At 38.7% G+C, this 20,716-nt stretch overlaps 1 protein-coding gene across 1 annotated transcript in view; it reads right to left on the bottom strand.

Annotated features, from left to right (window-relative positions):
- ACTN2 (actinin alpha 2) overlaps positions 1-20,716 on the bottom strand; it is a 63,892-nt gene that overhangs the window by 26,664 nt on the left and 16,512 nt on the right. The window contains exons 2-7 of the mRNA XM_042875905.1: positions 14,671-14,785; positions 13,926-14,045; positions 7,875-7,961; positions 7,682-7,769; positions 5,807-5,885; positions 2,470-2,551 (exon numbers count right to left, since the gene is read on the bottom strand). Of these exons, the coding sequence (XP_042731839.1) occupies positions 2,470-2,551; positions 5,807-5,885; positions 7,682-7,769; positions 7,875-7,961; positions 13,926-14,045; positions 14,671-14,785 (571 nt within the window). The remainder of the gene's footprint in view (positions 1-2,469; positions 2,552-5,806; positions 5,886-7,681; positions 7,770-7,874; positions 7,962-13,925; positions 14,046-14,670; positions 14,786-20,716) is intronic.

The raw sequence follows: 20,716 nt of genomic DNA, 5'->3' as shown, positions 1-20,716 counted from the left end.
CATTTTTGATTACTTGACAAAGTCAGAAAAAGGTGGTTTTACAATTATAGTTGAATGATGCTTATGCAAACTGCAGATTTCTGCCACTGTAGAAGTGAGAAGATAGTAGTGTGTCAAGATCCATACATGAGATGACAATTTTAATAATAACAAGAGATTTTCTAACTTCAGGACCAATCTGTTTACTGGTTTGAATCACTCTCACATGGTTCAGAAGAAAACATATTTACATTGAAAATACAACAGTAAAAATTGATGACATATACTCATAAGTGTGCTAGAAGAAGCATGATTTAATTCCCCCCCAAATAACTATCAAGAATAAAACAATGGGCTAGAATATATAGGAATTCTGATGGCTGTGAGGGTGGGGAAAAGAGGGGCAGGAATTTTTCCTGCATCTGACATCAAGAGAAAAATGAGTGAAAGGAGAATGACAGTAGATATTCAATAGTAAGGAGTTAAGTCCATTTATTCTTTGCACAGTGTTTCAGAATAAAATAATTAAGTGGAGCTTCAAAGCAGAACTGCAATCAAAAACCAATTGTGCAGGTGACAGTAAGAAAAATATTCAATTACTATGTTACAAACTGGGACTTCAAACTCATCTTACATTGGCATAACTTTCCTGCCAATGACTTTAAGGGAAGCCAACAAGATGAGTTTGTGTGTTTTGCATAATTGCCATGTTATCACTACTCTACTGTCAAGTCACCAGAAGCAGTCTCTTGGAGAAGAATGCTTTGAACTAGTGTAAGCAAATTCCAGTATTGTTGCACTATTTTTTGCCAGGAGTACAAAAGGCTGGTTATCTTGAAGAAATTCAGGAAACATTAATATGTATCTTCTTGTTATTTGTAGACAGATTGAAAGATTATTGGAAAAAACAAATAATGAAGCTATTCATTAAAAGTGATTCCTTCAAAAAGTTTATATTTAAATAAACGTCCAAATGTCAAGTCCAAAAATGGACTTGATGGATGGACCACTGACTTGATAAGGAACTAGCTGGATGGTTGCACTCAGAGAGCTGCGGTCAATGGCACAATGTCTAATTTGGAGATCAGTGATGAGTGGCATTCCTCAGGGATTGGTGCTGGGACCAGTGTTATTTAACATGTTAGTAGGTGACACAGGCAGTGGGATTGAGTGCACCCTCAGCAAATTTGCAGGTGACACTAAGCTGAATGGTGCAGTTGACACTCTAGAGGGAAGCAGTGCTATCCAGAGGGACCTGGACAGGCATAAGAGGTGGGCCCATGCCAACCTCATGAAGTTCAACAAAGCCAAGTGCAAGGCCCTGCATCTGGGTGGGGGCAATCCCAAGCACAGATACAGGTTGGGTAGAGAACGGCCTGAGAGCAGCCCTGAGGAGAAGGATTTGGGAGTGCCAGTTGATGAAAAACTCAACATGAGCTGCAAGTATGCAGCCCAGAAGGCCAACTGTATCCTGGGCTGCATCAAGACAAGAGTGAGACCCCACATGGAGATCTGGGGCATCCAGAACTGGTGCTCCCAACACAAGAAGGACATGGAGCTGTTGAAGCAGATCCAGAGGAGGGCCACAAAAATGATCAGAGGGCTGGAGCACCTCCCCTACAAGGACAGGCTGAGAGAGTTGGGGCTCTTCAGCCTGGAGAAGAGAAGGCTCCAAGGAGACCTTATAGCAGTCTTCCGCTACCTTCAGGAAAGCTGGGGAGGGACTTTTTATAAGGGAAGGAGGAAACAGGATGAGAGGAAATGGTTTTGAAATGGAAGAGAGTAGATTTAGACTAGATATTAGGTAGAAATTCTTTACTGTAAGGGTTGTGAGACACTGGAACAGGTTGCCCGGAGAGGTTTGTGGATGCTCTCTTCCTGGAAGCATTCAAAGCCAGGCTGGATGGGGTTTTGATCAACTTGGTCTAGAGAGAGGCGTCTCTGCCTATAGTAGGAGGTTGGGAACTGGATGATCTTAAAGGTCCCTTCCAACCCAAACCATTATATGACTCTAAATATGAAGAAAATAAGCTTGCCTCAACCAAGCTCTTTCACAGAAGTGATGTTATCAGTAGTAAATTTTCGAAGGTACTTCTGTTTCTTCCTGGTCTTCTCATTTGGAAATGTAAATATGCTTTAAGCTGCTAACAGTTGTATTATCTTTATTAATCATAGATTATACTTTCTTATAGGCAAGGGTTATCTTTTCATTCTATATTTGAACCTCATTTGTCAGTGGAACCACATGCTGAACTTTTGGTCCAAAGTGCTATAATAAGTACAAACACAGCAGAAGAAAAAGACATTATGAAAAAGTGCACGGAGCTATCCAGTATATGTAGAACAAGAAGGAAAAGACTTTGAAAGCAAAGCAGAAAAGTTTCTCTATGACCATTTATGCGGGAAAGACTGTTGAAAATTTACTAGATACAAAACAACATAACTTTTATGATCTCTTATAAGTAATGCAAACTTCACTATAGCTCTCACCTTCTGCATCCAACATCTTAGGGATATCCAAATGTTTTTCAGCAATTTCCATTGCAAGGTTGATATTTCCTATGGGGTCATCCTATATGGAAAAAGAAAACACAACAAGTCAAAAATACAGGTTTTTCTTTGAAGCAAGTCTACTGCAGTAGGTGCACTAAAACTTACTCTGTTTTTCCCAATTGTTAATGGGAATCACAGCTACTCTTCTACAAAAAGCAGAGTATGGGTTTATGGCCCTTTGATCTATCTATTACTGTTCCTTCAAAGGTGAATATTAATAAGACACTAGAACTCTCTAATTCTATATACATTCCAATACATTTTGAAGGGAAACGTAGATAATGTATGCAATGTATAGTCATAAAGAGCTAATTCTGAATGAAGCATTGCAGTAAAACATACAGTCAAGGTCTCTGCTCCAGTAGGGTATACTAGACTGTTCATCAGAAAATTAGTTCATCACACTTTGACGCTTAGTAAACACTGTATTACAGTGATAAAAATTCTATTGAGATAACAATTTCTCTGCTGATCCAGTGTATGCTTGGAAAAAGGGAACCACAAACAGAACAACTACCCAAAAAGAGCAAAATCTCCTAGTTTTGACTTGGATAACCAAATTTGAAAGTAACATGTGTAAGCTGAATCTTAGAGCTGTTGAAAATCAAGAGTTTTCTCTTGTTTAGAGATTTTGATTTTGTTTTTTGAAAGAAAAAGAAAGGAAGCAGTGAGGAAAATTCAGTCAAACAGCACATATTTCATTTCTTACACTACAGACAACAATTGCTGACAACAGAAGACCATGTCAGATGAGGGATGCTATTAAGTCAAGCTTCTAATATCAGCTTGGAGCAAAAATATCCTATGTGAAATCACAGTTCATGACATTAATGCTATTATTATTTTCAAGTATTCAAAAACTGCTAAATGATCACAGCTACTATGAACAATGTCAACGTCTACAGAGATAGTTCAGAAAGACAGGGCAGAGAAACAAAATTGAAGAAGCTGGAGGGGACTGGAAAAAAGTTAACAAGTTTGCTGCAGTGAACTTACAGGGCTTCTGTTTGAATACAAACATTCCCTGTAAAAGGATCTACACTCAAGCATGCTTCTTCTGTTACTTTGAAATGATCTTATTAAGATTAGTTATAACGCAATGGGAGTAATTATTAGATTTCACGTATATGTGCCAGATACCATAAGTAATAATGCCCTCACAATTTGGTTATAGTGGAACACAGACTCTAATCGTAAGTTCTCACTTCATCATCATTTAGCAGTTTTGAGCATCACTGACATAAGAAGAAATCTGGACAATATTTTAAACCCATTAACTTATTTCTGCTGTTACACCAGACACTACGTGTAATACAACATTTACTAAATGTGTGTACAAAAATTCTTACTGAAATTAAATGGGAAGAAATACACTAAATCTGAGACCTACTAACTTTATTAAGACACTTTGCTTATGGATGGGTGATGGGCACCTCCTATTGTGCCTGGTACTACATCCATGAGTAAATGCTGCTCCATAAAGAAATAATTTTATTTAATATCAGCAGATTCTGAAGATTCCAATCACCCATACTTTTAAACAAAACTATAAGCCACAGTAACTAAAAGTCTCTGCTACAACTAGAGAAATACCTTATCTAACTTGTCATAGTCAAGAAGATCGGGCCTGTGTCTATGAATAAGGGCGTTGAAAGCAAGGCCATCTTTCCAGCTATAAATTCACACAAAGCACATTGGTGAGAAAAATAAAAGACAGCATGCAAGAGATAAGAAACCAAGAAACAGGGCACCAAGACAGCTGTTAATGTAACCAAAAGGAGTAGTCAGTCAAATGCAGCCAGGTCAGAAAAGCAGAATCTATTTTAGGATTTTTCTGCATGTGCTTTACGTGCCAGAGCTCAGCCTCAATTTGAAACCTGACCTGTTCTTATTTTGGAAGCCTCTAAAAGGGAAATATTAATGCTGAAGCAGATCTCCTTATGCGCTATTCCCTTTTCTTAGCACTCATATGTAGACAAGTTTTACCAAGAAGTTTTTGTACTGTGTTCCATTTTTCTTAGCACAAACGCGATCAGACTGACCTGTTTGTGCCATGCTTGAGCACACATACAGAGACAGGTAGCTTAGCTATTCCATGCATCTGTCCATCCACACGAAAGTATGCATATAGAATTAGAGAATAATCTGGTACTGACAGTTTATTGTTTGTCCTTTCGTTCAGGTCTGCAGTTGTCTTAACAACTGCCTAAATTAAACACTGTGTGTTTAGTTAATTTTCACTAAAATTTGAGGATCCCAGATAAATTTAACATATAATAAAGCAGACAAAGTTTTCAAGTTGTCTTACTTCTTTCTGTCATCTTTTGCCTCACAAAAGGCTTTCTCATAAGAGCTGATTCCACTAGTAAAAAGAACCTATCATAGAGGGGTACAGAATGAAAGATATTATCTATGGTTTACCAATTTCACCAACTAGAAGTGGCACTCAACAAATTAAATCCATGATTAAGTTTTCTGTTTCACTGTTATTTACAAAAGAATCCAAAATACGTTCATTTTGGAGGAAGAAAAACATATGAATTTATTGAGATCTAACACGAAATGTCAACACTGTCTTTTCAATTTTTATTCTTAGGAATACCCAGAAATGACCCAGAAATTCCAAGATGATTACTTGATTTTCATTATTCAGTCTTAAACCAAAGTAGTTTGTATCTTTTAGAACAGATACATTTTTCCACGTAACAAAATGGGTCTGTAATCCCCATGTGATGCTACCTAAATATGTTATGGTATCTAACTCTTCTGCACTTTCTGGATGGGTAGTTAGAAGTATAATGAAATATTAAGTAAGAACTGGTGGACATTTCCTATGTAATCCTAACAATTGTATATTCCTAGGGTAGAGTTTGTTCTGATCAATCTTACAATTAATTATCTTGTCCTTGATTGCTCTGCAATCTACACAGTTATTTACTGTGGACACATAGCAGAATGGCCTGTACTATGCATCAAATGTGAATTGAGAATTCCGGTGTATTTGATTAAACATCCTTACAGCATGCCATAAAAGACAAACTACCTGGCTGCTGAGAAATGGATTTTCTGCAATTAGTACTGAAGTAATTGTAATGGAAAAGAAAGAAAGATCAAGAGACTGTCATAGCCTCCTTTCCTCCAAATAATATTTTTTGGAGCAAGTATAGAAAATTAGTTAGAATTAGTATGCTTGTCATTTAGAAAACATAGCGAGCAAACCAGAAATGAGCCAAATCACTGCAGGACAACATGCTCTACCATCCAGACTGTTGACCTTATTTAGCTTGGAGTAGTCAATAAGATCAGGTCGGTGTCTGTGGATAAGTGCACATAATCCAAGGCCATCTTTCCAGCTTTACAACAGAAAAAAAAATAGAATGGAAGAAAAGTAATGAATAGTCATAGCACTTCACAGTTTCATCCTTGCTCAAGGCTTAAAATCAAGCAGGAATCCCCCTCTTGAATCCTGACAATTATGTTCTGTCAACTCCCATTCCTCTGAGCTTTCGTCACTGTACACTTTCTCCCAGAGCACATGATTTATTCTGTTGTCTATACACACTTAGCGATTCCATAACACTTTCTAGGCAGTATACGTTATATACAACAGACCCCGATTTTAATTGCTTTAATTAAGCAACTTTCCAAGATAGCTCAAAGTATACATTCAAGAAAGCGCAGTCACCCATTACACTTACAGCACGTGTGTGCAAAAATAAGAGGGGAACAAACCTTCAATTTACTTGAATTTGTTTAAGTAATTGACTTTTTCTATGTCAGTTATTGCAGATAATTTTAATGACACAACTACGCTATGCTCCTAAAAAGTATGGAGTAAAAAATTATCTTAGTTTATTTAAAACATTTTACAGACATGACAGGTCAGGCCTGAGGTCTGACACTTCATTGTGACTTCATGTCCACTACCTTTCAAGGAAAGAATAGGAAATGCATAGTGCTGTGAATAACATCTATGTGGAAAGATTATGAGAGGTTCCTTTCAGCTAGAAGCAATTACTCTGAAAGATACTTTTTACTGTAAAGCACTTGTATTAGAGAAAAAAACAAACAAATATCAATCAAGGTACTTCTATTCGACATTACTTCACCACAACATGTGTCAGAACCAGCACATGTATTGATAAAAACTAAGATTCTAGTACTGTAATTTATACTACTCCCTGCATCCACATAAAGCTTTACTAAAATATACTGCTATCCTTTCAAGGAAAATAACACATTGCAAATTTGAGATTTCTCAAGGCAATATAGGGATTGTACATCAAATTCTTTCATCTGCAGATGCATGTGTGAACTGTATCTTCTCTTCCAGTATATGTGCTCTTGGAGCTTCACAAGAAGAATGAATTCTAAAAACACAAATTGTTGTGATACAGAGCCCTTGTGAGTACTCCAGAGGTTTCAGGGAACGTAAAATCCCATGGTTAAATAGTGCAAATGGCAAATCACATCTTTTTATTAGGTAGATCACCAACACACCTACAGGAACCAGCTGAATGAAATCCCAAAAGCAAGTAGCCTATGAATGGTCTGGAGATCCCCTTGCAGGCCATACTAAACGTGCAGAACCACAGGCCAGAGCTTTTGCAGCTTACGTAATGATCCTGATGATAAAAATGAACATATTTAAAGTGCTACTCCTGGGTAGTTACCAACTTCCTTGGCTCCTTATTTATTATTGTTTTAAAAAATAATGAATTCATCAAAATAAAATATCTGTGTGCTCAACACATTTTTGCCAAGACCAGTCTTACCTAGCAGTGGCTCTCTTGAAAGTAATCATTTGTCAAACCATTATGCAGTGGTACTTAGATATTCTCATATGCAATGAACTCTAATAGCATTAGTCTAATAGCATTGTATGCTCATTCTGTGTGGAGTAGGGACTTTTTTTTTTTTAAATAAACATAACCAGGGCATATATTAATAAACATAAACCAGGGTAAATAACACAGAAGGCTAACCAAAATAAGACTCTGAATACAGATCATAAGAATTTGAAGGAAAGCCACGTTAACAGTGAAGAGTGAAATTCTGCTGTCAAATATCCCTACACAACTGTGGAGAAAAAAACCTGACTTAATACATGTAAGATTGCTTCTAACCTCTTGAAATAATGAAAATTTACCTGAGATGGAAGTTCTGAATGTTCACATTTCTGTAAGGAGCAGTTTTTCTTTGACACCACAGCAGCAGCCCTTCTTTGGCAGAGGTCTCTGTAACAGACACCAGAGTATAAGAAGATGTAAAAAGTGCTCAAGTAATTCTTTTCTTCTCAAAACAAACAAATTTCCTGTTTAACATAGTAGCATTACACTTACCTTCCACTGAAATATCTTGAATGGCAAAACGAAGGATGATGGTCCAGATCATACCCAGTGTCATTTTCACATTGCCGTCAACAATTTCTAAGGTGGAAAAGAAAAAATATTATTTTTAAATGAATTTTTTTTTCTCTTAAACATATGTATCTAATAAATATATTTCCACCATAATTTATTGCCTACACAGAGTTCACCTGGATTCATTTTTCAACAGACTCGTGTTTCTGCTACCCTGACAGTAGGACTGAAGATTACTCAGGTTATGGTCCCTTTATCTCTCCCCTGCTGTAAGCCGGTTCTCCAGCAATATCTCAGAAAGTTACCTTTCAGATTGACTTCTACAGATATTGCCTAAGGGGAAATATATATTTAAAGCTTAGATACTATCAGTCTTGCTGTTTTCACATATGAAAGAACTGGGAAAAAGAAATGCTTTTACACCAAATTGTAACTATAGAATATTAGCAATTTGGAGTAGAAAACAAGAATTTGTCAGAGAGACAGAAATTTTTTAACGACTTAAAAATCTATAACTCAGATTACCTCTTCAATAAATAAATAAAATGATATTCACAAGTCCACCAATATTGCTTTGGCCCTTTTGAAAATTCTACCCCTTGGTACCAGCACAGGCTAGATATGAAGAACAGTTCAATGGACACAGCACCTCCAGAGACTAAGATATATGGCTTCCTGCCAAGCAGTTAAGAAACATATCCATGAGACTGTAGATGTCTTACAACACTGATGTCTATTCATGTTTAATATCTTAAATATAAAATGAGATTTTTTTAACCTCTTTTTCTAACAGCAGCAGGGTTGAGTGCATCCTCAGCAAGATGACATTAAGCTGAATGGTGCAGTTGACATGCTAGAGGGAAGCAATGATATCCAGAGGGACCTGGACAGGCATAAGAGGTGGGCCCATGCCAACCTCATGAAGTTCAACAAAGCCAAGTGCAAAGTCCTGCATCTGGGTTGAGGCAATCTCAAGCGCAGACACAGGTTGGGTGGAGAATGGCTTGAGAGCAGCCCCAAGGAGGATTTGGGAGTGCTGGTAGATGAAAGACTCAACATGAGTTGGCAACGAGCATTTGCAGCCCAGGAGGCCAACTGTATCCTGGGCTGCATCAAGTGAAGCATAACCAGGGACTTGAGGGAGATGATTCTTCCTATAGCAGGGGGATTGGAACCAGATGATCTTAAAGGTACCTTCCAACCCAAACATTCTATGATTCTATTTCTTTTGGGTTTTCAACTAGTTTCAAGACTGCTAGAGTATACGGGGCGCTAGCAATATATTTTTTCCAACCCTTCTCACAGATACAGGGGCATCCCTTCAGCCAATCAGAATCCAGTGCTCCCACATTGTCTGTAATGCTAATAGCAAAACCACTTCAGTTTTTCAACCTCAAAAATTACACCACCAAAACACTTAAGTGTGTTGATAACATGAAATCAGTCTGCAAACTTGAAAGAACACAGTGGACTATAAGGAGAGTCCAGCACTAGAAGGGAAGGAGGTAGGAGGATGGCAGAGAGGAGCTGCAGGCTGTCTTTCCAGTCACATCAAATGAGCAGTGGGGCAGGGAAGGCACCAGCTGCTCCCTTGCCTGAAAGCCACCTCCAGGCCTGCACAAGAAGTAGAGCAGCTGTGGCTGCCTTTGGGCCCACTGATGTTCTCCTGAGGAGGGAACAGAAAGAATTTCCTCAGTCTAACATGGAATGTCAAAAGAGGTGCCAGAAGGAACTGAACTCACTTTGCTACTTTAAAGTTGCCTGAATCCAGGGACAACTTTCACAGAACAAAACAGCTGGTGGCCCTAGGACTTGAGATACACACTAATTTGTACTAGTATGCAACAGAAGCTGTCATTTGAACCTATGGAATTAACAAATGTGATGGGAGACATCTTACCCATCACATTTATGCTTTGTTAGTGTGATAACTCGACTTTATAAATGAATGGCTAGTTTTTTCTGTTTTCCTCTTAGGGTTCTACATTCATTTTCCAGAATTCTAAGCTGACTTTGCCTGTCTTCCATGCACTATTACTATCTCATTTGCTTTGAAAGACCTCAAGAGTCTTCAAATCTCAAAACATAATTAGGGCTCATAGCTACCTCTTTATCTCCCTCAACCTTGTGGTCAGCTTAATCTTTTTTGGGGGGCCAATTTTAAATGCCAGTTGGTCCTCTTGGGTCTATGTTCTCTCCACCCAGTATTTCATATAATAAAACTTGATCTGCAGCAGGTTTAGATATAAAACTTTCATGCTCTGGAGATTAAAAAGTATGCCAGATATCCATGTAACTCAGAGAATGCCAAAACTGATGGGTGTACACAAGCCCACATGGCTCATGCCATATTGATGGGCAGTATGTTAAGAGGTTGAGATGTTCATAACAATACACACTGCTCAAAAATCTGCATTCTGCCTCTTTACTGGCATTACTTTCCACCCTCATACTATAGTGAGTGTCCAGCCAATAATGCTGAAAAAACTAACAAAATAAAAAAGAGGTGGAATGTGTTTTAAATCCAGATCAGGTTACTGATCCAATCCCCAGGACAGCCACAAAAACAGTTGTCAGCCCAAGTGCTAGGGTAGGGCAGAGAAGTGTGGGAGCAAGAATGCAAGACAAAGGGGAGTAGGGACTATTTAAACAGGTACTGGTGCCAGAGGTCCTACACCATGAAACTATATCCAGTCAAATGCAAGACTAGATTGCTGCATCAGCACAGCACTGTGCTTTGGAGGACTTTAGCAGAAAGGATGCGATAAACTTAATAGGGCACTAAGCCTGTCTTGGCCAAAGCTAGCTTTGTGTTCAGTCTGTTTAGAGTAGGAGGGGAAGGCACACGAATCTATCTGCTCCTGCCCACACAGATGTAATCTAATGTGCATTAGTAGCCATACTTGAGATAGTGCAATGTCTTACAATGACAGGTTTCTCTTTACTTGTAAGCTGTACAACAGTAACACTGTATTTTTCTCCTGTGCTTCCATGCAAGGTTTTAAAATAGTTTTAAAATATTAATGAATGAAGCTTTACTTGTAATCCTCTCTTGTTACGGATTGAGAATTCCACAAACAGGTAATAAGAGCCTGCAGCGCATCCATGAATATCCCCTTAATCTTTCCCCTTATAGTAGCAGCAAGAAATATTAAAGAATGGATGGACACCACTTTACAGAGTATCTGTAATGGGTTACTGCTGCTTGTCACTTCTCCATTCCAGAGAGAGAATTACCTATTTCGACAGTCTAAATTCACACCAGATGTTTCAGCAGGATTAGCTTAAACTTTTTTAATGGCTGATCTGGGAAAACACAGGTGCTTTGTTTTCAGATAATGCAGGAAGCACTCACGTGCCGCCCTCTATTTTGAGCACCTCGCCAAAAGCAATAATTAAGCAAAATGATGGATATAGGAGAGCAGAGGGTCTGCCTGCTACACTCAGCAACAGATATGAGTTGATGCATCTCAGTTTATATGCTACAACTTTGCCTGAAGAATTCAGGAGTGAAAACACTACCTTACTGGGCAAACTGTGATCAGAGAAGGACCACAAGGTCCCCTTCTGTTACACTCTTGTTTTATGTCAGAAAGAGCTGGAGTCCCAGCACAACAAGACAGAAACTACCATTCTTTTGCTCTATACTCTGTACTCTCAGTATTTCCACACTGACTAGACAAGCTCCTGTATGTTTGATTTTCATTTCTATACATAAACTCTCTCTTCAGTACCTTCTGCTTAATGCTGTGTCATTCTTAAAACACCCCTTACCACAGAGAGTCAGGGGAGAGGCAATTTTTTCCACTTCATTTAACTGAGCTGCCCCTGGCTACCTGTACAATTGATGGAGGGGGACAAGGACTTCTGAAATTCTTTAGAGCTCTTCTGAGATCTGAAATGATTTTGGGAATTACCTTTCTTTTCCCACTGTACTATTTTTATTAGGATAGAGTTAATTTTCTTTATAGTATCTTGAATGGTACTTTTTGTTTTAGATTTGTAATGAAAATTGTATTGATAACATAAGCCATAGAATGATTTGGGCTGGAAGGGACCTTAAAGATTCCCACAGAGTCAAGGTCTTTTCTGTTTCTCACACTCCTCTGCCATCAAGGAGGCTGAAGGTGCACAAAAAGTTGGCAGAGAACACAAGGGACACAGCCAGGACAGCTAATCCCAGCATGCCATATGGTGGCATGTTCAAACAATAAAAGTTACAGGGAAAGGAGCAGTAAGCAGGGACATTCAGACATTATGGCATTTGCCTTCCCAAGTAACTATTATGCTCTGCTTTCCTGGAAATAGCTAAACATTTGCTTACCAATGGAAAGTAGTGAACAAATTTCTTATTTTGCTCTGCTTGCATATGCAGCTTTTACTTTGTCTGTTAAACAGTCGTCATCACAACCCACCGAGTTTTCTCACATTTGTCTTGTTGATTCTCTTCCCCATCTTATTGGTTGGAGCAAGAGAGTGGGTGCATGGAGCTTGGCTGACCACTATGAATTTAAACTACAACACCCACTAATGATATAGTCCCAAAAATGTTCCTGTTATGTGTCTGAAAATAGATGGCATGGTTTTGGACTCAGATGGCTCACACGCTTCAGACACCAACGAATTAAGGGTGAGTCCAGACAGTCCAAATGCTCTGCCCTGAGAAACTCCATTTCTTTCGGAGTTTGGAGCACTGGATCCAAAGCCATAACATATTTACAGAGGGCTAGGTAAATCTGTTGTAGAATCATCAAATGCTAGTAGATTCTTCCATTGCTTTTACAGATGCATGGACCAGATAATTCTACAGCCATAAAGAACACAGCCAGCAGCCCGACAGGTGATCTTCCCTATCTTCACGAGGCCACATTTGGATTCCTGTGTCCAATTCTGGGTTCCCCAGTTCAAAGAAGACAGGGATCTCCCAGAAGGAGACCAACAGAGGGCCACAAAGGTGATAAAAGGCCTGGAGCACCTCCCATATGAGGAAAGGGGAAAAAAAAGAATGAGGGGGGACCTAATTAATGTTTAGAAATATCTAAAGGGAGGTGGGAGGCAAACAGATGAGGCCAGACTCTTCTTGGTGGTACACAGTGATAGAACAAGGAGTAACAGCTTAAAACTTGAAAATAGGAAGTTCTGTACTAACATGAGAAAGAATTTCCTTAAGGTAAGGGTGACGGAGCACTGGCAAAGAGTGGTGATGGGTTCTCCTATGGAGACACTGAAGACCCACCTGGACGCCTATCAGAGTGACCTACTGTAAAGCACCTCCTTTAGCAGGGAGTTGGACTCAATCTCTTGAGGTCCCTTCCAATCCCCGCAATTCTGTGCTTTGTATTTTTTTATATCATTTGAATCTCATGGAAGGCCTAGGTTCACTTGCAGTCAGAGCCTGTCTTCCTTTGCTCAGTTTACATTTACCAGAATTCAGCTAGCTACATGTTTTTATTTTAATACTTGCACAGCAGAACATCAACGAAGTAACAACTTTATTTAACAAATTCCACCCCACTTTCTTCTTATGTTCAGTCTTTCAGGATGCTAGAATTTCTTTTGATCACTCCCTTAACTCTACATTTGAATCTTAGAAGCATACCTCCCATGCACACAATGAAATGGAAATAAGTCCCAGCTCCTAATGGTAAAAAAAGATCTTAGATTCAATAAAGCATACTCCAGAATCCAACCTTCTCTTTCTAACATTTATTTTTAATAACATATAGGTAAAAAGTAAAGCTCCAAATGAACAAACTGTCATTTAAGTACCCACTGAAACAATTACAGACAAGTCAATTTAACTTCAAAGAGAAACAAATCTTAGAGCACAATCATGCCCCTACTCTCCTCAAGTATCCACACATTTCCATCTCTTGTTCTTTCAGAGATATAAGCCAGCCATCAGTACTAAGGTCTGTTTGAGTCACACACAGATAGCTAGCACAATTTGAACCAGGGTCTCTATCGAGACTTCTGCAATGTGAGTGCTTAAAACCTAAGTTAGGCCCACCGTCAAGCTCTATTACATACCTTCTGCACCAATTGACACAAGTTTCACTCCTTTGCTGGCGATGTAATCCAGAGCTTTGTTGACATTAGCAATTTTATGGAAGCGCATTTTCCCTCTGTCTGGTTTCGGTAGCCTTTCCCCTACAGGATAACAAAATGAATGTGCTTTTTGTTATACACACTTGGCTACAGACACTCAAGTGAGTGGAACTCAAGAACAAGTGTGATTTGAACACTGAAAACATCTGGAAAGCATGCAAGTGATTACTGTGTCTAGAACTCTATTTCAGTGTTACCATCTACTTTACAGTACTTCATCAATCAGAGGGAAGGATATTCTCACCACCATTACTTGCCTAACTGTAAAGAAAACCTGGACTCTATCCAGAGTAGCCATAGCATCCTCTCAAATGTGACCAAGATTGATAGCTTTTAACTAATTAACTTAACTGCCATGAATCCTTATTCAGGGCAAAAGATCAGCCAATTTCAGAATATAAATTGACATGCTTGGTTGAATTTACATTCTTAGATGACCATGAAAACCAATTATTTTAGAAAATATGACTCTCCATTTCACAAAAAACAATCATTTTAAAACCTTCTCCACCAAAATCTCATAAAAAAAAAACTTGTTTCCCTTCTTCACTCTCATTGTGTGCCTAGAACACGAGCTATTCCCATCCCATTCAGAAGCATTTTCAGTGTACCTTGGTGACTGCATCTCTGAACAATGGAGAAGCAAATGTGGCAAACTTAAACCAACCTGAAATAACTTCCAAGAGCAGCATCAGTTTGAGGCCATTTCTGAAGTCCTCCTCAATGTTCTCAATCTGTGTGCCTGCTTTCCTGAGGTGGGAATTGCACCAAGCTGTAAACGTCTGTAAAAGTAAATAAAACCAAATAAATAATTAAAACCTTATTGACATCACATTTTCCAAAACAATTGCTAAGCCATTTGAGTAAATAATGAACAGAAACTTCCATAGCTGTCTAAGAAATCTGGATGTACAACACCCAATCATTTTATACGTCACTGAGTTCAAAATTCTTATCAGATTTTCATAGAATTACCAAGGTTGGAAAAGACCTCCAAGATCATCTAGTTCAACCATACACCTACCACCAATATTTCCCTACTGAATCACATTCCTTAGTACAACACTTCAAGAGACAGTGACTCAGCCACCTCCCTGGTCAATCCATTCCAGCACCTGACCACTCTTTCAGAAAATACATTTTTCCTAACATCCAATCTGAATCTCCCCTGGCACAACTTGAGGCCATTCCCTCTAGTCCTATTGCTACTTACATGGGAGAAAAGGACAACTCCCATTTCATTACAACTTCCATTTTCAGGGAGTCATAGAGAGTGATAAAGGTCTCCCCTAACCATACCAAACAATCCCAGTTCCCTCAGCCACACTTGGTAAGACTTGTGCTCTAGTTCCTACATCAGCTTTCTCGCCCTTCTCTGGACAAGCTCCAGGGCCTCAGTGTCTTTCTTGCAGTGAGATGCCGCAAACTGAACACACTACTCAAGGTACAGTGTCACCAGAGCTACAGGGGGATGATCACTTTCCTGCTCTTGCTGGCTGCACTGTTTCTAACACAAGCCAGGATGCCATGTGATCTCACCCAAGATGATCTGTTCTATAAGCTTCCCTGGCACCTCGGTCAGGCTAATAGGCCTGTAGTTTCCTGCATTCTCCTTATGATCCTTCCTGTAGATTTTCATGAAGATGCAAATAATTGCTTAATTAAAAGAAGCAATATTGCACTGCATTTTGTTTGCAAATTTAAGAACTTCTAATGCAATTACTTTAAAAATTAAAAGATAACCTAAATCTCCATTTTCACTGCAAAATTTTGTTTGGCCTCCTTTCTTCTCACCTGCTGATGAGACTATTTAATTTTTGATCCCAGAAACAGAACAGGAAAGAGCAATAAACAAACACAAAAACCTTCCTTGAAACTAAATCATGATACAGTGGTCAGATTTCGTACTTACTATGGTATTTACGATACACAAAGAATATTCAAAACTGGTCTACTCTTAAAAGTGCAACATTCTATCTATAACATTTTCATTGTTGTTTTCTTTGATTCAGTGTAGACAGAGGATTCTTGCAGCTTGCTGGATGCTTGTCTCAGAGCTCCCACAGTGATACAGAACAGTTTGCAGGACACATGCATTGTTCTGGTACCTGAAGCTTCATCTTTGCATTTTTTTTTCTTCAGGTTCCTAATCTTTATTCCACTTAAAGGATCAGCTGGATACCTACCAAGTGACCAAAATACAATATTTTCCCCCAGCGTGACGGGAACTGTGGTCATTTCGTGAAGTAATGACATTTTACAGGCAAAATGCAGGATGTAATGAATATACTGGGGATATAGGCAGTCAAAAAGGAGGATAGGCTGCAGAGTGCCAATTTCAAATAATCCCAGTAAGCCTTTTGAGATCACCATGACAGAAAGAATGAGCACAACTTCACACCCAACAGCAGAATAGAAAATTTGCTCATCATATTTAGTGCAGAAAAATAGGAGCATTGAGTCACAGAAGCTCACTGAATCTTGGTGGAAAAATTAAAAATTTACACTGGATGTTCCAGCACTCAGTGGAATCTCTAGGTCACAAGACAATCACCGGACAGCATTTCTTCTCTCCTGATCTGCACATTCCACACTTTTTCCTCAATACTGACCATTTTATGAAGACACCCAGCATTGCTACGATATAAACAGAGATGCTACCACTGCTCAGTCAAGCTGCTTTCAATAAACAATTTTATATCAGTCCCTTTTTTTTTTTTTTTTTTGGCTGCCATTTTACATCTGTACGCTATTTACATTTGTTTTTAGCAACACTGGGGTTTATCATTCAACCTGTAGCATTCTGAATGATGAACTTGGAGTTACCTACTATGCCCCCATTCACGAGACAAATCAACTTCTGCTGAAGCACTCTACACAAGTTCTTTATTTAGACTACCTGTATTTATTAGTCTAGATTTATTTTCTTTATCTACAATAAGAGATTTAGATCTTTTATCTACACTGCAGTTCTTCATCGTTTGCCCAGTGCACTCCTACCTCTGAAATGCTGCTATCCCTTCGTGTCTCATGGAAAGTGTAAAGCAGAACATTACAGCACTCTTCTGTGTATGGCTTCAGAGCCTGGTACCTTCCATGTCGGCTCACTCTCTTTACTTAAAGATAGTTATAGGAATATTACTTAAGGAAACATTTACCATTTGTTTCAGTGACGCAATCAGTTGACTTAAGTATTAAAGCTACCGCTAAATTTCACTCGCAAATTTTAACACTTTCCACAATTCACATTTCATTTAACACCTCTCATCCTTCCCTTCTCATCGTGACACCACTTGTTCCAAACCTGAATTCTCACCACTTTGATTTTAACAGTTCTATTAATAGTTATTAAGAAGCAATTCAAAGCACGTTTAAGTTCTGAAGATCAAGATACAGCCAGCATACAGGATCCTTCAACTTTGTAATCCATTGGGATTTAAAAGCTATTAAATGACTTACACAAAGCAAATTCCTTTTTCTGTTGGACGCATCTCAGAGTATCAGGTTGCTCAGAGAAAGAAGGCAGGACTGGAGGCACCAAGTTGAATACCAGAAACCGTAAGTAATTAGAAAGCTAGATATCTAGATATTTCTTTTTAGAATTTATTTACCATGAATGACTCTACAAAAGACAAACAAACAAATCCCTCCTTTCTACATCTATTACTACCAGAGAAACTTAGCTGACATTACTGGATAAGAGACTACAGAGGAGGGGATGTAAGTCAGGAAGCCAAAAAATTTGAAGACCCTCAAATTTCCTCTTAGTGCATTAAAACTCCATTGCCGTCACAGAAACATTTTGGAAGAGCTAACTAGAAGAGGGAGCATAGTTTATGTTCTATGCCAACTATATTCTCACTGTAAAGACTGCCAGCATTTGGACCTGTGACTGTGAAGAAAATACCAGAGAAAAAAAATATATCTGTCAATTTACTCAGGCCACTTAATTTTACAAGCACTTTAAAAGAAGAATTGCAATCAAAGGACAGAAAAAGAAGATAACCCCGATTAACTATCAGTCAATTGCAGCTAATGCCAAGAAATAACAGGGTATGCCTGCTCCATGGTACAAACACTGCTGTACAAGCACAATGAAGGATGTGCTTTAACAGAAAAAGTGATACCTCTGAGAGCTCAACTGTCCTACACTCCTGAGAAAGTCCACACATGCATTCTCATGTGGTGTAATGACAACTTATGTTTGAAAATGCTTCAGAGCAGGAAAAGCAGAAAGACACTATACTAAGAAGCTTCACATGTGTCTGTGATAACAGGGATAAAGAGAATTGAGACAGCACCAGTTGCCACCCTCTCCAATACAGTTATCCTGTATCATGAGATCATGAGACAATTTGTTGTACGTGCTGAAGATACACAGTACATTTCTAGTTGGACACTGACAACCAGTCAAAAATGTACATCACCAAAATAACCACATAACTTTCATGGGGACATGCACAGAAAATAATTCCCACAACTTCAGAAAGATTTGATTTACTCATTTGCACTCAAAAGTGGATCTGGCCCAAAAAAGTGTTAGAGACACATGACCTTCATAGTATATGTAGCTCATAACAAAGGTTAGCACAACTTTTCACACTTCCCAACTCCAACGAATTTGTCTGCGACAATAAGTTTTAAAAATCACATTGACTCAAATATGCATATTCCTGCTTATTTGCCCTTGCACCAGAAAGACAACTGGTCTGAGTAAGACATTTGTTTGTTTGTTTGTTTGTTTTGTCTAGCCTTTCTGCAATCTTTACATAAGAAAACACAAGAAAAAAAAAAATCCAATTTTAATGTAGGAAATTTATGAAAAAGATTGCATTAGTAGGAAGCTTAATAATTTCTGTATCTGTTAAGAAAAGAAGAGTATAACTCATTTTAAGTAGATTTTAAATTCTAAATCCCAGAGAAGGAAACCACACCTGTAGACAATTTGTTTCAGTTATAAGCATTCAACATGTTTGTGCGCATGTATAAATATATTTATATATACACACACGCTGTCTCTAATTATCTCAGCCTAATAGAGTTGTTTCTTAAGACAGTGCTTTACGGCCCTTCTCCTAAAGTAATTTTCCTCTCTGCTTGTGCTAGCTGGGGAGTTTCATTACTTCCAGCCTAAATGGGATGCAGTGATTCATTCTGTAGTTATATGGAACATTACTGTGCTCACAGCACATGGTAAGAGCATTAGGGAGAGCTCTGCCAGAACATTCCCACAGGCAAGACTGAGGTTTCCCCCTTGAAGAGCTGCCCATCTGTCTGCTATGCATGTTTTAAAAAACAAGTCATGATCCTGCAACATGACCTCCTATCTCTTGTGTCCACACAGCACTGTAATGACTTCAGGATCAGGGTTTCTTACTGGGCTTGAGATACAGTCTGTGTTGGCCCTCATTCTCTTAAATATTTAATTCTGCTCTCTCCCACAAAAAAGAGCACAAAGGTGCAAAACAGCAGAAGATCATTCAGCCTTGATAAACTAGTTTGATGTAAACCAGTGACTACATATGGCATTGATTATATTTCTGCAGTTCTACCTTTTGCTCATTCAGTGCAGAACTATATTTCCCTGAACTGAGAACAACTAAGATGTTACATCTTACTGGTTTGAATCATTAACTGTCCCCTTGTTTCCCACTGCAATAGATGGTACATGTTTGTAATATGTTACATGTTACTAACACGGGACAACTAGAGTAACTGTAAGAGGGGAGGTAGTTCACCATGTACAGTTCAATTGCACTAAAATAGACTCAAGCACAGTAACAATCCAAATGAAGCACAGTGAAAGTATTGGTGAAGAATGCCAGAAGTCTAAGGTGAAGGAAATGCTTAGCATGTTCCAAAAAAGCCATTAAAAAGAAAACGTCAATCCACAGGCAGTATCTCAAAGCCAGATTCCTAGGAACAACAGAAAGCGTCTCATTAAACCATCTCAAAAGGAAAGTTAGTAGAAGCTTTACCACAAGATCCCCAAATCTCAAGTTGAGTAAAGCCCTCCCTGCTCCAGCACCTCCCTCCATATAGCTGAACAGTGTCAGAGATGACATGATGTGCTTTCCACTACCAGCAGATCAGCTCCTAAAGGGATATTGTCCCAGTTCCTTAAGTTTATTTTCCATTAGTGACATCATCTAAGGGATGCATTCATCACACAGAATACAGTACAAGTCATGCTAGCGTTCTTCTGTGTTCTGTTTGCATGGAACGGCCTTGGGAAACCTCAATCCTTAAAAAGCAGGTGGTCTAATCCTATGTAAGTCTAGGGTTTCCTGGAAAAGGTGTGACCATCTCCTAGCACTGAATGATTGCACGTCTGTTTTACAGCGCTTGCTATTAAAAAAACAAACAAAACCAAACAGAGCATGTAAATATCCCTTCAAGAATAATCCAGCAAGACTGAACCTTGTGAAATGTTAAGATTATTGAGCCATTAATTACAAAGTGATCATAGACTTTTCTCCATTGTCTCCTCTGAAAGAAAAGTTACATCATCCTGCGGTATAAAACAGAAAACTCACGAGATACCAAGATGAAAGGGAAACTCTGCATGGGTTTCTGCACGCGCTGTCCTCAAGAAAGATGAAAGGAATGAAGATGAGGTTTCATAAGGCCTTTAGAAGGGGGTAAAATAGTTACGATATTGCTTTACTAGGAACAGGCAGACAATATCTTTATCAGATCACCTAAGATGTCTG

Source organism: Lagopus leucura, unplaced genomic scaffold (genome assembly GCF_019238085.1).
Source record: "Lagopus leucura isolate 7727_CA_CO unplaced genomic scaffold, USGS_WTPT01 Super-Scaffold_73, whole genome shotgun sequence".
Lineage (NCBI taxonomy): Eukaryota > Metazoa > Chordata > Aves > Galliformes > Phasianidae > Lagopus > Lagopus leucura.
This window is presented reverse-complemented; position numbering and strand designations above follow the sequence as displayed.